This window comes from Vigna unguiculata, chromosome 3 (assembly GCF_004118075.2).
Source record: "Vigna unguiculata cultivar IT97K-499-35 chromosome 3, ASM411807v1, whole genome shotgun sequence".
NCBI lineage: Eukaryota > Viridiplantae > Streptophyta > Magnoliopsida > Fabales > Fabaceae > Vigna > Vigna unguiculata.
In genome coordinates, this window is record NC_040281.1 from 41124275 (window position 1) to 41142520 (window position 18246).

Here is an 18246-nt window from a genome sequence, read left to right on the forward strand (position 1 = left end):
AGCTGAGAATTCGAGAAACTTGTGAACTATTTTGTGTTTTATTGAAATATAGAAAGACCCATTATTATAAAGAAATTTGTCTCGATCGTTTCGGTGTCTATACCAATCTTATGTTTATTAAATATTTGTACATAAAATTGTGATGGAAATTGTTCCATATGGGTTGGGATGATAACTCTCACACTTTTGATAGTTCATTTCGTAGAATTGTAAAAGGGCACAAAAAGTTGAAGTTGCAAGTATATGATTCCTATTGTAGCTAATTGGGTGCATGTTAGAAGTTTGTCAACATGAATAGGGTTAGACATTAGGAAATTGCTTATCAATGTGTAAACCAAAGGCACAAGAGAACCCGGAAGATGCATCTCTTTTTCATACCCAGAAAGTGTGCAACTCGTCAAACAAAATCACTCCCTCCAAGATATTATCAACTCCTCCCATTGTTTTTTTCCTAAACAAATAACATACCATGCCAATTACAAGTGACACTACATTCATCAAGAGAGAATTTTGATAGTTGGATTGAGTTTTCAATCATGTATCTAATAAATTCAAACTTCTCAAATTTATTTTGTCGCATTAAACATAAATGGAGAATGGTCATTTTTGCAATCTTTAAAAAGGAGAAAGAAATAAATTATGGACATATTCATTAGTTTTTACTTCTGCTTCATTTATCGTTGGATTATGTTTAAGTATTTTTTACTGGGACAAGAAACATCATGGACTTAGAGTTCATTTATCATCAACATTCATTCTCTAACTTATTTTAAACGATATAAAACTTTTTAAATCATATTATTTTCATTAGTCCAACCATTTTTGTTGTATATTTTTGACAATTTTGTGTTGAAGTGTTATTTTTCTCTAATGATACGAACAATTCTTACCTTTTTAGAAATTTGAGAAAGTTTAGGAAAGTTTTTCGTGTAACTTGAATCTCTTAACCACTTATCCCAAAACAAAGTGACCTATTCTTAAACTTTCTCTTCATATTTATTGAATAACTGATGGAGGCATATAGGGTGGTGGTTATACAAAGCCAAATCATATACCGCCACAAATGAGGTATGAGAAAGCCTATTATTACTCCCTAGACTCAAATTCCCTTATCTAAATAACAAGAAGTTCATCCAAATTGCATTCATCTATTTTTCAAATACCTAACCACTTTCACATATTTATTAGTTTTCTTGATTTTGTTTCATATAGTGAGTTTCGGCCTGCGCACAAGTTAGCCCATGAGCTCACTAAAATTTGGTGAGACGGATTAGGATTTTCAACCTCATAGTTTCTTCTTCTTTTTTCAAATAAAAAGTAATGCAAAAGATTAACTTGTCTATCCTATATTACTCAAAGATGTAAATATGCAATTATATTAACTTAAATCATTAATACCTAATAAGTTAAGTTTGAATTATTTTTTATAATATAGTTGTTTAATATGTAAAAATAATAATTATTTTAAGGGTTAAATATGTTTTTAGTCCTTAAACTATAATACAATTTTGGTTTTCATCTCTATCTGAAATTTTGCTTCCATTAGGTCCTTATATTTAAGAAATGTATGGATGCAACTAGAGATGGCAAATAAACTCGTCCCCGTTTTGACGGGGAATCCCCGTTTTGACGGGGAATCCCCGCATTGACTGGGTATGGGTATGGGTATGAGGAATTCCCAACTTTTTCAGTTGGGTATGGGGATGTACATATCCCCGCCATAATACCCGTCCCCGCCATATCTTCATTCTCGTTTAAATTATTAAAATATTCACAATTAATGAAGTAACCCTATATATATATATATATATATATATATATATATATATATATATATATATATATATATATATATATATATATTCTATTTTTTATTTCTTTTAATTATTTGGTTTGTCATGAAACTTATTTGCATCTCCAATATATTTTTTATCTTATCATAACCTTTATGTAATTATGTTAAAATGATGTATGTTAATTAAAAAAAAATTATGCCTCACATTTGAATATTTCTATTATTTTTAAATATTTTTATTTATTATATATTTTTCTTTCAGATGAGAATGTTTATACTCTCAATTTAAGGTAATATAACAAAAATTATTTACTTATTATTATTATTAATTTTTGTTTAATCTGAAGAACTCTTTTGTTTCATTAAAATAATTTTCGTTATTTTTCAACTATTGAGTATATATGTTGATATTTGAAAAGTTTTCTTAGTTCTCTAAGATATTTTTCATCTTATCATACTTTAATTATATATTTGATTTCCTTTGTGCGATTTCTTTCGATAGTCTCTCAAATTATTTATAAAACACACATTTGTTAGTTTTTTAATATTTTTATTTATTATTTATTTTCATCATGTAAAAAAATATTTTGATATATTCTATCTAATTATTTTTTATTTTATAATTTATTATTAATCATACTGTAATTTTTTCACTTTAGATTATGTTCGAAGTGGTTAAAGTTATATATATATATATATATATGTATATATATATATATGTATGTATATATATATGTATATATATGTATATACATATATACATATATATACATATATATATGTATATATATACATATATATATAATGATATTTAGGAATAGTATATGATAATTCACTACAAGAAAAATATGAAATAGTGACTGATTTAGTCATTAACCCATATCAGTCACTATTTTTTGTCATTGGTGGTAGTAATTGATTTATTGTATGAACCAGTGATTAAATTAGTGACCGATTCAATGATCGAATCAGTACTTGATTTAGTGACCAATTTAATTACTAATTTATTTCTAATTTAATGACAAATTTTTTGGTCACTAATGATATTTCTATTTAATTTTAACCACTTCAAACATAATTTAATAATTAGTTCTCTAAGGTATTTTTCATCTTATCATACCTTAATTATACATTTGATTTCCTTTGTGCAATTTCTTTCAATAGTCTCTCAAATTATTTCTAAAACACACATTTGTTAGTTTTTTAATATTTTTATTTATTGTTTATTTTCATCATGTAAAATAATATTTCGATATATTCTATCTAATTATTTGATTTTATAACTCATTATTAATCATACTGTAATTTTTTCACTTTAATTGTATAAATAAATTTTATTTACTACAATATAAAAATTTAATGTAATTGCTATGAATATTTATTTGTCATTATCCAACATATATTGAAGTTCAAAAGATACAAAATCTATGTCAAAATTTTATTATTATGTTTATTATTTGTTCTTTGTGTCATTTTGTTCAAGTGATGTATTATAACTTTTATTAGTCTATAAAAAAGAGATTCATTAGAATTTAAAAGATTGAAGTAAACAAACATTTAAAATATATTTTAATTTGAATATTTGTTTTCCTTTTATATTTTTTTGAAATATTTTTTAATTTTATCAACTACGTTTCATCAATGTTGTAGTTTGCAAATTTAATAAATGTTTTGGTTCTCATGAAATTTTATTTGGTATTCTAATCTAAAATGTAGACAATTATAATTTATTTCAAAGTATTTGATAGGGAAGAAATAATCATCCTCCTAATATTGAATATTTGATAATATTATGTTTTCTTTACCGTAATTTTTTTTCTTTTATAAAAATTAATATTGAAATAGTTAGAACACGGGTACGAGTATGGGTACGAGATCATACCCGTTACCCCCGTTGAGGATGGGGATGGGACAAAAGTTTGATACCCGTTAAGTTTTGGTATGGGGATGGGAATGAATTTTTTATGCGGGGATGGGTATGGGATAGCGAAACCCGTCCCCGCCCCGCCCCGTTGCCATCTCTAGATGCAACCTTCCTCACCCAACAACGTTAACTTTTTATTTTACATGGCAAACAAGAAGTCACATTGGTTTTTTTACTATAGATATTGGTCTTTAACTTTTTGACATGTGTGTCCTCCACTCCCCCTCTCATTTTTCTTCCTTCTCTTCCTCCACACTCTCTCCCTACCTCCGCCTAGGGGTGGTAATGCGGGCCGCCTTGGCTCGTCCCACATTTTTAACGTGGACTGAAAAGTCTGGTCTGTCCTGCATAAGTGCTGGTCCGCGAGCCAGCCCGCTTTTTTTAAAGTTTTTTTTATAAATTCTTATAATAAAACTTTCAATGTTCAAAAAATTGTAAAACTTTTACAAGTTCACAAAATTAAACAAAGACATTGGGGAGTTCGATGATAAATTAATAATTCAACATTTTCATCATATTCATATTCGTACTTTGACATACACTATGTATTATTCAAATTTTAGCACATTAAAAAATACACAATACTTGTCTTTTCCAGCCATACAAGTATTTGGAACGTTAATGCAAAAGTCCAAAAAAAAAAAAACTGATATACACAAGTGCAAGTTTTTTTTATGCGGAACTGCAAGATAGCTCGCACGGGCCATAAGCTTCTGCGGGTCCAAGCCTTCGGGTTCACTATCTTGGTCCACCCCGTGTTATTTTTGTGGACCTACGGGCCAGACGGACGAGTCATGCCCATATTGTCACCCCTACTTCCACCCTAAACGAAAGATGGTGGGGGCCACAATTGTTAACAAGCTAAAGGTTATTTACCATGTAAAAGAAAAGTTAACATTTTTGGACAAGAAAGACTATACATCCATATATTTCTTAAGTATGATGATCTAACATGAGCAAAGTTTTCTATAAGAACCAAAATAAAAATTTCGTTATAAAACTATATTCAACTCTTATTTCTATTTATCTTATTAGAGATATTAATTAATTAATTAAAAATTTAAAAAATATTTATATAATAAATCAAGATTTTAATCTCACTTTATTATATTATAACGGATAATCTATTTCGTCTCACTTTTTCCATGTCAAACCAAATGGACCAAATTGATCCGTTTTTATCAACCTTAATTCTATAATAACCTTCTTCAAATGACTATAATGGCTTTGATAATTTTCTCGGGCCTTATATAGCAATTCTTATATAGCAAGTAAGCTTTCGTAATGAAGAATATAATTCTTACTAATACTAGTTCAAAACTTCACAAGGATTCATACATTTTAAATTTAACTTCCTCGCACAAGATATCACATGCTTAAAGACAACAAAGTCAAATCTCCGAAAAAAATAAAGAGTCTAAAATTAAATATAAATTAGAAGCAAAAATATATTTAATCTTTAATTCTATTTTAACTTATTCATTTCATTGCACATTTTAATTTATTACCATGTGTGCCGAATATAATGGGATAGTTTTGTGTAAACGTTAAAGTTGCGTGATTAAACCATTCAGTCTCCTATACAAATTTAAGTTCAATATTTAAAATTATTTTACACAACATCTGTGTCCGTTTCCTAACCAAAGTGTTTTTAATTCTTCCGTTATATTACGACTAGTGTGGTATGCAGTTTGCCACATTTATATGAAAATTTTCAATTAAGAAATAAAGCTTTGGGTTATGGTAATATACGCGACATTGTAAACGAATAGGATAGGAATATATTAGAATAAAAATAAAAAATATATATTAATTACGGGGAGTATTCACTACACGATAAAGAACGAATAAATAAAAATATAAAGTGATGGTAACGGTGATAATAAAATAATTGTAATGATAGCGGTGATGTTGAAAAATATAAATCAATGATTGAAAATGAAAATAAAAGAAGTTACGATTTTTTTAATGGAAAGCATTATCTGATTTCATTATAATGGAACTGTAATTATACTTTTCAGTGGAGATGACATGACATCACACGAGAACAATAACAGAAATGATAATAAAAGTTTGTTGTTAAATCGGTGGTATCTGTTTCAACAACTATGGTAAAATTAATAATGACTGCTGTAAGTGGACATTGATAATGATAAAAAGAATATAATAATAATAATAATTAAAAATAGTGATTGTAGTACGAAACATAATAATATTTATGTATGATCAGGTAAACACAGGCGTATCACGTATGATTTTTTAAATATATATTATATTATAATATTATTAAGTTAATATATAAATTAAAATTATATTTATTCAAAATAAAGTAAAATATATCATAAAATAAAAATATATATACATTTTTTAAATATGCGTAATATTATATTAGTAGGTGATAATATTGTAATGTTATTAAGTTAATATATAAACTAAAATTATATTTATTCAAAATAAAGTGAAATATATAAGAATAAATGAAAGAATAACCATTGATAAATAAAGAAAAAACAAAGATAGCCGATTTTATAAAAAAACTTGTAAAAATAACGATTAATTTTTAAAAATTTAATAAATTATTATATTTAAAGGATAAAATTGATATTTTGAAATGTGGACACAAAAAGGAGAATTTTTTTTATATATTGTTATAGATGATGGTAATTATAATTTATATAAGATAGGAAAAGAATAAAAGAGAGATATACTATTCTATTTTATTGTCTCATAAAAAAAAACTATACTAACAAAATAAGAAAATTATATTTTAATGTTTCTTATAAATTAATTAAAATATAATGTAAAAAATATGTTATCCTATTATATCTTTAGTATCGTGATAAATATATTTCAAATGATTGGATTTCCTTCTTTAGCATGCTATGTATAAATGTTAACCTTAAATGATTCATAAAAGTATTTTATTAATTATTGAAATACTAAACAATAAGAGGTAAATATGCTTTTAATTTGTAAATGTGGATGCAAAATCAACATTCGTTTATGATTAAATTTTGATACATTTTAATTTTTAAATTTAAAAATAATAAATGTAACTATTTTAATCTAATTGTCTTTAATTTTTTTTATATATTAAACAAATTTTAAAGTAATATTTAAATTATTTATACAGATTATGTTATAACTCAAATGCAAGTTTAGAATAAGTTCAAACAATTAATGTAATTTATTTAAAATTTTATATTCATTTACTTGTAATATTTAGAAACAACATATATCAAAATTTAAAAGAACAAATTTCAATTTTATGTAAAAGTTTAGAGAAAAAGAATATACTTCACCTAATAAAAAATACCTAAAAACTATTAATTGTGAATGATCTATTGTGGAAAAAAATAAAGGTCAATAATCCAACAATTCCTTAAAATGTGAGAGTGTATGTATGCGTAGCTAGAGTTGTTGTATATAATGGCCCTTCACTACTTTTAATCTCTTGCAAAATTTAAAAATTATGATTTTTGTCCTCATTTTAGTGTGTCCAATTTTGTACCATCCTTAAATTCTCTTAAAAAAAATCGTATATTTAGCCGTGTGATAAATATATATATATATATATATATATATATATATATATATATATATATATATATATATATATAAAATCCAATTGTGTCAATTAGAATCATTACAAACAGAATATAATAATAGTTTACAGTTTCACAAAAGACGAAGTTTTTTTTTTTTTAAATACATTCCTTCTAAAAGACTAGAGGTGCTTCTTATTTAACTAATACTATCTAGTCTTCAAAATCTTGTCTCAATTTCAAAGTTAATAGCTCTGTCTACCTACACCTACTGCTACTCGCATATAATCATATGATCATTTGTAAATTTAAGTAAACAAACAACACACCAACAAGAAATATCAGGGTAAGCTAATGTATTTAAAGAAAAATAATGAAAAGATAATTTATAAATAAATATGGATATAAAATTTATAGGTTTGTCATTCATGAAATCAACCATTCTTCCTCATTTCTTCATATATCTGCTTCTCAATCACTCATTCAGTAGACATCCTCTTTAAAGTCCAACATAAAAATTCAAAATTATTCAACATGTATTGTCTGACGTCAAACCACACTACTATAACTAAACATCTTAGTTAAAGAAATTAGCCATGAATCAATATATTAGCCTAATGTTACTCAAAGAACAAAAACAATTCTCGACTCTACTTCCGAAAGACTGGTCAAATGATTTGGCTCGTGAAATCCTGCACTTGTCATGCTTGCTACCAAATCGTCCAATTAATGTTACATCGCTCAAGACCAATGTCCCCAAACCAAGCATTGACAAGGTTAACTTCACTAGCTCCTTAAATATGATCATTTTTCATATTATACCATTTTGCCATATGGAGCCTCCTTTGACTCATACCACCTAGATATCATACCTATGAGTAGTTGAGTCAGGATAGTCTCACATTTGAAATCCCCTCTCAATAAACTTTGACATATTAAATAAAATAGTAATATTTTCCCTTGAAAACAATCAATAAACACCAAACTTATTGTTCTAAGCTAAACAAAACATAAACAATTTAAACAAACAAAATTAAAGTTTTTTTTTCTACCCTAATATCATACTCAAATTATCAACTCTATTCTTTAGAGGAATATCAATCTCTCAAATTTACACCTTTCAACAATTCCAACATATGTTTTATATCACAATTTGTCATAAATAAACACAAAAAACTCATAACAATTTAACATATGAGCTTTTATTAGCTCGATGTCTCTCATACTATAACAAGAAATTAATACATTTACACCTTTCACCAATAATAATTTTTCTCAAGATATTTAGTCATAGATTTTTTGTCAAATTTGCAATCACACCAACACCATCACCACCATACAGTAGTACAAATTCAGTACTCATCAAAAAGATTTCTAATCATCATTAATGTATAAGAATCACTCTATAACTCATTATCAATCAAATATATATCCATCTCCAAACAAGACACATATCACCAAAAGTTCATAATTTCACTTAATCAAACTGCACCAAATTATTTTTGCATTTATGCAGTTATCAATTATCATTTTAAAATAAATTTAAATGATCAGCTTCTTTTAGCTTAATGTGGTTCTTAAAACATGTCACTCTCTACACAACTTTTTTCTATTTGAATTTTTCTCTTTCTACACACGTAATAAGATCTACACAATGATTAGAGCGTGATTCTAAGATTACAAATAAATATAATACCATCTTAAAGGCATAAAACCTAATGTAAATGAAATAATGATACATGAAAAAGAGAAAACATGTTGTTTGGAAGAAGAATAGTAGAAATTGAACTTACTCTATTTCAAAATCCAATTGATTTAAAATAATCATTAACCATTTGACTACTCGATAATTCTACCAATTTTTGAAATAGTTCGACATGAAAAAAAAATAGAGAAGAAGATTAAAGATTGAAGGTTTGAGCGAGAATATAACTTAAAAAAAATGAGGTGCAAATTACCAATTTTTAAAATGGATCGACATGAAAAAAAAATGAGAGGAGAAGATTAAAAATTGAAAATTTGAGCGAGAATATAGCTTAGAAAAATGAAGTGCAAGTTTTTTTTCATAGTTTCTCTTCCTCTCTTTCCTCTAAAAAAATTATAAAGCTATTTTATTATATTCATATTTTATTCTTTTATTATTATCTTCTCTCATTTATTATGCATGTCACAAATTTCACCTATTTTAAAATGTGGAAATTTAAAAGTTGAAAAGAACAAGAAATTTAATAGCTAAAAAACAAATTTGGTAAATTCATAGAGGAATAAAATATATTCAAACTATATTTTTTATAAGGCGTTTTTCAATTTTTAAATTTCAATAAATAAAAGGTTAAAATGGCGTGCCACCTTAGAATTTGTCTTCTTACAATTTTTTTTTATGCAGAATTAGGGTTTAACAAATTCAACCCTTTTGCATCTGCCATTGTGGGTTTCTTCTGGAATACGATTGAATTTCAATATAGGTAATGCTGCATCACTTTTTCTTTCTTCGTATCTATTTGTTTTTTCATTTCAATTTGAACGCCGACGTCGAAGTCCGAGAAATCAAATTCTTTTGTAGCTTACTGAACTTACCTTGGCTACCTGTAATGATGGATTATTTTTTGGGGGATTTTGTGTGTGTAAATTTCCTTCTCCCTCTTTTTAACATTTCTTCAATTTTTATTAATTTTTGGACAAAAGGAAATGGAGTATGGGGCTTGTTCGGAGAAGGGTTCCTTCAATCCGTTTTTTAATTTTTTCTGACCTCTTATTTGTTTTCAATTTTTGTTACGGGTCGGTGTAGGAGGTTTTTGTGCGTTCTCGTGTGTGTGCGCTTAAGTTTTGGAGATGAGTGATACAAAAGAGAATGAAGAAGCAGGGCAGAATGTTCCGTTGGCTGTGGAAGAAGTTTTGGCTGAAGCACAGGTTGAACCAGAAGTTTTGGCTGCTCCTTTGTCCGTAGGGGATACTTCAAATCATGCTGAAAATGGGAAGGTAGAGGCAGAGGCACCTGTGGAGGATAGAATTGTGAAACCAGAAGCCAATTCAGAGTGCATTCCGCAACAAGATGTCCTAAATAGTCAAAATACAATAAAGTCGGTCCCTGTAATGGACAATGTTCCAGTTTTAAATAAAACCGAAGGTGAAAATGCATTAGATGTGAAGAGCAAAGTAGATGAACTTCCTAAGAGTGATAAGGACATAGCAAATGATTCTAATGTTTGTCAAAATAATGCTGATCCTGCTGAGATGACTGTGGAGGTGAAGCCCAAAGCTTTTGAAGTGGCTGAAAGTAAAAATTGCAATAATGGTGACTCCAATTCCGCACACCCTATTCATAACGAACCTAAAACACCACATGCTGTTCAGACTGATATAAGAGCTGAAGTCAAGACTGGATTAGACGATGAGAATAAGTATAATGAAAGGCAGGCTGCTGTTGCACATGCAGATAATGGAAACTCAATCTCACAGAACTTGTATTTTTTGGATCCTGAGTATTCATATGATGGTAATGAGTCGGGAACAGAAGATGAGCAGTCAGCTTTTATGAAGGAGCTTGAAACATTCTTTAGGGAGAGGAGCATGGAATTCAAACCACCCAAGTTTTATAAAGAGGGGCTTAATTGCCTTAAGTGAGTTATACCAGTTTGTTTAAGTTTTCTTCTACATTTAAATATGCAACACATAATCCAAGCTCTGACATATTACTTTATCCTAATTCTTAATTGGCTGGGTATAAGGTTATGGAGATCTGTAAACAGACTGGGCGGCTATGATAAGGTATTCATTTTCCATTATTCTGCTGAAGCACTAATACAACTTTATGTAATCAATTTTATGTGAAATCAGAAGTATATGATTACAAGTAAATAATTAGATTAGAGGACCTTAATAATTCCATATGGTGGCTACTAGTTTGGCACTTTCACAGCGTGCATTTTTTCATGGTTCTTCCTTTTCGGGACGTAAATCTGTTAATAGTGGTAGCTTTTTTGGCAATGCAAGTAAAATTAAGTAAATAATTACAAAAACACATGTTTACTCTCTCACACAGTCAGGAGCAGAGAGATTTACATTTTTATTAGGCATTTAGCATGAGTATTCTGATGCCAGTTTGTGATATACCACGTTGTTAAATAACAATGTCTCTACTACTGAATTTACTTGCATTTCAATGTCAGTTTTATTTTTGGGCAACTGGAATGCTTTGGAGGTTGTTTCTTGAGGCAAACTAACATCAATTACTCTAAGTTTCAAGTTTGTTTAGTTCAAAGTTCAGAGAAGTTGTTTTCATTGTTGCCAATTTACCAAGACATATGCCTAATTGGGGTTACATTTATGAATAGGTCACCTCATGTAAATTGTGGCGGCAAGTGGGAGAGTCTTTCAAACCTCCAAAGTAAGGAACAACTAGCAATTTCTTGTCTCAATCTTCTTGGTGGCTCTGAAAAGCTTTTGCTTAGCTTTTGTTTGAGTTTTATTGAATGTTAAATTTTTTGTGTTTTTTATGTATTTTAGAAGGATGCTGAGTCATATTCTGTATTGGAAAAGGTGTTGAGAAAAATTAAGTTGTCCATCTGAGTTGTAGTTCTTGATGGAAAACAAACTTGGGTTGGATGATTTTATTTAATATGCATGATTGTTTGGTTCCTTTATTGATTGGAAATCATAATTTTGAAGCACTTTTCATTATTAGTATTTGAATTTCTCTTACTATTTCCACATTTCTTAAGCATGCTTTTATTAGTTGTACTTTATGTAATTCTGTGTTTTTTTGGGGGCGGGGGGGATGCATATGGGTGATCTGGATAACTTAAGGTTATTTATGACATGTGAAAATAAGGCTCTCTGTTGTTAATTTTTGCAGGACATGTACCACAGTTTCATGGACTTTTCGGGTTTTTTATGAGAAGGTGATTCTAGATTAATAAGGTGTACATTAGTCTTCAGCTCTTTCTTATCTTTTAAAAGATTATTTGGCAAATATGTTTCCAAGATATCCAGGCTACCATGCAAACTCAACATTCCTGTAAAGCTTAGAAGTAGATTGTTTTCTTTGGCACAAAAGTGTAATGTTGATCTAGTTGACATACATTTGCCCAGATTTCTTTGTTAAATATTTTATGATTTATATCATACTTTTCCTCATTGGTATGGATTGAGTACTACGCTATATTATCTTAGCTTTATGTTGTGATCCTGCACCTATCATTATATTTCCGAGTCATATTTCTCTTGTTTATAATTATTACCAGCATTTATAATAGAAATTTTCAAATATCTAAAGTATAATATTTGAAGTATAAGAAGAATAAAGCTTAGAAGTAGATTGTTTTCTTTGGCACAAAAGTGTAATGTTGATCTAGTTGACATACATTTGCCCAGATTTCTTTGTTAAATATTTTATGATTTATATCATACTTTTCCTCATTGGTATGGATTGAGTACTACGCTATATTATCTTAGCTTTATGTTGTGATCCTGCACCTATCATTATATTTCCGAGTCATATTTCTCTTGTTTATAGTTATTACCAGCATTTATAATAGAAATTTTCAAATATCTAAAGTATAATATACACTTTGGCGTTACTAGTAGCATGCTGCATGGTGATGGAAATTTTTATTCTTCTTTTGGAGATTTTTCTGCGAGTTTTTAAGTAAAACCATATAAAAAAGTAAGATTATAAACTTACGGCAATTGTTAAGAATGAAATTTAAACAACGAATTGTTAGTTTCAATTAAACAGTTTATTTCTAAAGTCTGTATTGAAATTTTGTAAAAGAAAAGGATGGAAAGAAAAAGTTGTCCTTTCTATGATTTTACCCTTGATTTCTTTTCAAGATGTAGTCTTTATAAATTGAGATTATTGTATATTTTGAAATGTGAAAGCAAATCATGATTTGCATCAAAATATGAATGGTTAGTATGAAAAAGCCACATAACAGGTGCACGATTTAGTGTTTTAATTTGACCACTTATGTACTATCCCATGCCCAGACCAGATGCTTCTTTTGCTTCTCCCAATGAATGATGTTACATTGTTTGTATTTTTTTTGGTCATCTTGTTACTTAAATGTGTAAAATTGAAAAATCTTTATGAACTACTAATGATTAAAATTGCATTCTTTAAGAAGTAATGAAGATGGTGTTATCGAGTATTAACTGCTGCCAATAACAAGCTTTCTACTCCTTGGTGCTGGTGCATGTTAATCCCTTAAAGAAAAAGCATTCTAATCAAATTATTGTAAGTTGATAACCAGTAGGGACTTTGCCACTCTAGATTCCAAAAATATTGTGTAATGCTTTCTACGTTCCTTTACTTCCTACATGCTCTTTGGAATGAACCAGTACATAGGTACATTTTCTGTTGGCCAAAATATCCGTTCTTTAATCATTCTTGTTTTACAGTTCAATGACATATGGGCTTATTTAAATAGCATCTTATCTATTTCGAAACTGTCAAAACAATATCAAATATTGTGTAAAACTCTAAACTTTGTTATCTTCAAAATCTATTTCACTATAGTTGTTTCTTTTTATGCTACTCCAGGCTCTTCTTGACTATGAAAGGCATAAAACAAAAGGTGGTGAGCTGAATGTGCCTATTACTTCTAATTCAGAGCCAATGAATAATGAAAATCAGGTAATATTTATTTGTGTTTAATGTCATTTTCATGAGCAATAATATAACGGCCAACTGTATCAATCTTTTGTATCTTGACTTTATGAACTGCTAGACTATTCTCTTAAATAAAATATGGATATTTTGGAAAACCACATTAGGCATCTCCATTTTTATTATTTAACCTGCTGCTGTCTGTATATTGTAAGAGGATGGAATTCCCATGCACATTCTTTGAAAGTTATTTGTCTTTATTTATGGATGGGACTATTTTATGATCTCCCTATGAGTTCAGATTGCTGCACATTTTCTAATAGTTTTAGTTGCTGATATGTGTCATTTCTAAGGATCATTTGAAAATTAAATGACGTAATATTATTACTTGTTGGATTTAGCGTTTATCACATTGCCAAAAACTATAACTCATACTTTGAACACAACTCTTTCTATTTAAAAGCATAAAAATCTAAATATCATTATTCAATTGTGACTTGACCCACGTGGTCTACGCCATAAGGCAATTGGTGTACTCTACACTAATATCTTTCTTGGCAATTGACAATTGATACAACCTGCAAACATTTCCCCCCTCAACAATTACCACAATAGGAATCAAACTCGTGACCTTGGATTTAATGTCAATTGTTGGATTGAGCACTTACTATAAGGCCAAATGATATAGGTCAAAATCAGAGCATAGCCCTTTCTACTAAGAGCGTAGGAGTCCAAGTGCCACTATTCAATTATGACTTACTCCATCTAACCTACGCCATTAGAACAATTGATGCACCTTGCAATATTATCTTATAGTTGCTTCCTTGGCAAAGTTAAATTATATTGAGAGTTGTCCCCTCTCCCCTTGAAAAAATTCTTCTCTTTAGCCTCTAGTCATGACTATGTCTAGCATGTTTCCTGAATAACAGGTGTAGGTCAGATAGAATAAGAAGGCTAACTGTGTTGATAATGAAATAGCTACTTGTGTTCCGTAATAAAAAAGTGGATAGAAAGGATGTTAGAGTTTGCTTAGAATTGGGAGGAGGAAATTGGAAAGGAGAGAACTGTCTTTCAAATAATTGGGTTAAGGAGGGTGGAATTTCTCTCTGTTGCACTACCTGTGCTCTTGATCTTTGCTCCATATATTATTGATACCAGTGCAGTGTTTGATTGTTTCATAATAGATTAATCAGATTTTCTAATACACTGGTCCAGTTCTTCTACCTGTCTATTTCCAAATTATATCTTCTCCGCACTCCATTAAGGTTAGAAAAAGGTGATTTCTAAGCATAGGAAAGTAATGAATGGATATTGGATTTAAGGCATCATTAACAGAGTCGTCTTTTGTGTTGAGTTAATATTTGAAAATAGTTTGAATTTCTACTTTGCAAGACACTAAATCTGTTTACTTGCAGTAGGCTTTGCTAGTGGAATATGTATGTCGTAAGCAGTATTACTGTGATGACTACACTTATTTGTATCTTACAATCCCTCTTTCCTGTTAAGTGTGTCCAAGGATTAGCTTCATCAGGTAGGGCACGGAGAGATGCTGCGGCTAGGGCTATGCAGGGTTGGCATTCACAACGTCTTCTGGGCAATGGTGAAGTTAGTGATCCTATTATTAAGGTCTGGTTAAATTGTGCTGGTATGATTCATATTCTCCTTAATTTTGTTTTTACTGCTAAATAATTGTTTAATAACTTGTTTTTCATAGGACAGGAGCTCTTTGTCTATGCAAAAGCGTGAAAAGCAGCTTAGAAGCATCAGTATGATCTTCATCATCGTACTATCATTTTTAACTTATTAAAGTGCTGAATGATTCTAAATATTCCACCCCTAACTTATTTACTCAGATGTACTTAAACGTAAGAAATCATCAGACATGGTGAATGCAGTCAAAGTTGCTCACAGTAAACCATCTAAACCACAGTTAAGACACGTTACTTTCTTTCTCTTTTTATCATGAACGATTTATACTTGTTCGAAATCTATTTATATAGTTGACAACCCATAAACTGTACTATTAATTTATATTTGATAGAGATGTTACTTGCTTTCTTGTTCATTTGCTGACATGCTTGCCTCTGTCTGTGTGTATGATGATGGACTAAGATTGGACACATCTGTGATTGACATTGGACCTCCTGCTGATTGGGTAAAAATCAATGTGCAAAAAACTGTAAGTTTATCTTGTGTTTGGATAGAATATAATCTGTTTAATTATGTAATTTACTCATCAAGAGAAAGTTGTGTACAGAAAGATTGTTTTGAGGTGTATGCATTGGTTCCTGGCCTTCTGCGGGAAGAGGTAACAAAAAGAATTTTTTTTTCTCTGTAATAATTCTGCACATACGTTGAAATCTTGGCGTATTGTTTTTATTGTTTTGTGATAAATTGGCAAGGATACTAATAGTCTCATCCTCCTTTTTATATATTAATATATAAATATAATGAACTTAATGCATTCAAAGCTGACCATGCCCCTTTTAACAAAATACTGTATAACAATGCCATGCTATCTTTTTTACTCTTTATTGTCTTTTCCTTAAAAAATAGGATTCTTTTCGTCTTGGTCCTTACACTTTTTTTTTCTCACTTTAGTCCTCGACAATTTTTTGAAGACCATTCCTGTCTAATTTGACCCGCTAAAGTTAATGTTGATTATAAAGAACTGTTAATCTACAATGCTGATGTGATAAGGAATTAAAATAAATAATATATTTATAGAAAAAAAATTGAAAAAAAAAACATTTCTAGAGACTAAGAACAAAAATTATACAGTTTTGTAGGAATAAAGTTAAAAATGAAATTTTAAAATTAGAATAAAGAAATTAAATATATTAGTAAGGACTAGACGTAGGAAGTAACTTGTTTAGAAGAAGTAAAGTAATAAATGAAAGATAAAATATATTTAAGTAGATGAAAAAGTAGTTTTGTTAACTTGTGAATTTTTACAATAATAATAAACATTGTGATATTTGAACAAGATTAAAAAAAAGGGTAAATTATGTTAATCTTAAAATTTTTAGATTTAAGTAAATTTCCAATGAGTGATAATAAAGCTTTAAAATAGGCCAACTGTGTTGCAGCCTATTTAGAATATAGGTATGGTTAATTTGACATACTTTTCACCTATCAGTCAGGGCTGTCTGTTTTAAACACCTCGCTGTTTTTGGACACCTCTAGACAGACACGTTATAATTACTGAACATCTCAAGAACTCATTTTGAAAATTAGTTAAATCAGTAATATAATTTACTTTTTTCTTACTTTCCTTTAGTTGTGATAATGTCTATTTTCATCGAAAACTCTAATGTTTATTATTATTTATTTCCTTAGGTCTTAATAAATTGCTTTATGTTTTACACTGCAATTTTTGTTTTGTTTTAATTTTTTATAAAGATGTTACTTTTTCTTGTGGTGTTTATAAATACATTATTATTTTTATTTTAGTTTATGATAGTATCATGATGTGACATTTCTTATGATTTCAATTGATTTGATAAATTGTATTGACATGACAATGTCATTTATATTAACTATGATGGTCAAAAGAAAGTATGTCATGGACTAAAATTAAAAACTAAACCCAAATTACCCTCATTTGTCAGGAGAAAAGACATTTCAATAAAATCTGCGTGTTGCCATTTTTTTTCAAATTAAATATTGTAGAAATTACAGGAGAGTGTTTTCACTGACCCAAATTACTTCTAGATATTACCTTTTTTGTAAGATCTGGTAGTTGTGAAACTTTTCCTTTGTGCTCTTAGCTTGTGATGCAATAAGCTATGAACTTAGAAGTGTAATCTACCAAACTGCATTTGAACTGTTTTGAATGGAGAATATTATTGACTTCATGAAATCAGGTGCGTGTTCAATCAGACCCAGCTGGACGCCTGGTCATAAGCGGTGAGCCTGAACATTCTGATAATCCATGGGGGGTCACACCTTTCAAGAAGGTATATTATCTTTGCTATGATACGAAGGATCTATTTATTTTCAAAAATTGTTGTTTCAATCTTTGATGTCTTTGTATCCATGGATTATAGTTTCTGTCTACAAAAGTTGTGAAGCTGTAGTACTTGTTGAGAATAAGTAGCTTGTGTGCTTTCCATATTTAATTCAGGTTGTGAGTTTGCCTTCAAGAATTGATACTCATCAGACTTCTGCTGTGGTGACTTTGCATGGACAATTGTTTGTTCGAGTTCCATTTGAGCAATCCGAATAGAGATGGTTCATAGATTCCTAAGGTACCATGATTTATAGGATACTTCTTCACCTGAATTCATATTCATGTCAACTTCTACTATGAATTTTGTTAATATTTTATTTATATTTTTCACCCATTCTCTCAAGTTGAGATTTACAGTTTTAA

General features: G+C 29.0%; 1 protein-coding gene across 3 annotated transcripts; it reads left to right on the plus strand.

Moving 5' to 3' along the window:
* The first annotated feature begins 9616 nt into the window (after positions 1 to 9616).
* LOC114176226 (AT-rich interactive domain-containing protein 6-like) lies at positions 9617 to 18246 on the plus strand. Of its 3 annotated transcripts, XM_028061186.1 has the most exons (13): positions 9617 to 9729; positions 10053 to 10884; positions 10993 to 11032; positions 11599 to 11651; positions 12120 to 12165; positions 13806 to 13898; positions 15378 to 15497; positions 15586 to 15637; positions 15725 to 15800; positions 15984 to 16050; positions 16129 to 16179; positions 17738 to 17830; positions 17998 to 18246. In XM_028061186.1, the coding sequence occupies exons 2-13, from the start codon at positions 10097 to 10099 to the stop codon at positions 18097 to 18099; spliced, it is 1581 nt and encodes a 526-aa protein (XP_027916987.1). In that variant the 5' UTR covers positions 9617 to 9729; positions 10053 to 10096; the 3' UTR covers positions 18100 to 18246. The 3 variants fall into 3 exon arrangements, with proteins under 3 accessions (XP_027916987.1, XP_027916986.1, XP_027916988.1); XM_028061185.1 differs by having other exon boundaries at positions 15984 to 16179; XM_028061187.1 differs by lacking the exon at positions 16129 to 16179.

Coding starts and splice junctions, on each gene's coding strand:
- LOC114176226 (XM_028061185.1), top strand. CDS start 10,097: ATGAGTGATACAAAAGAGAATGAAGAAGCAGGGCAGAATGTTCCGTTG. Junction 10,885..10,992: donor GAGGGGCTTAATTGCCTTAA/GTGAGTTATACC, acceptor GCTGGGTATAAG/GTTATGGAGATCTGTAAACA. Junction 11,033..11,598: donor GACTGGGCGGCTATGATAAG/GTATTCATTTTC, acceptor ATTTATGAATAG/GTCACCTCATGTAAATTGTG.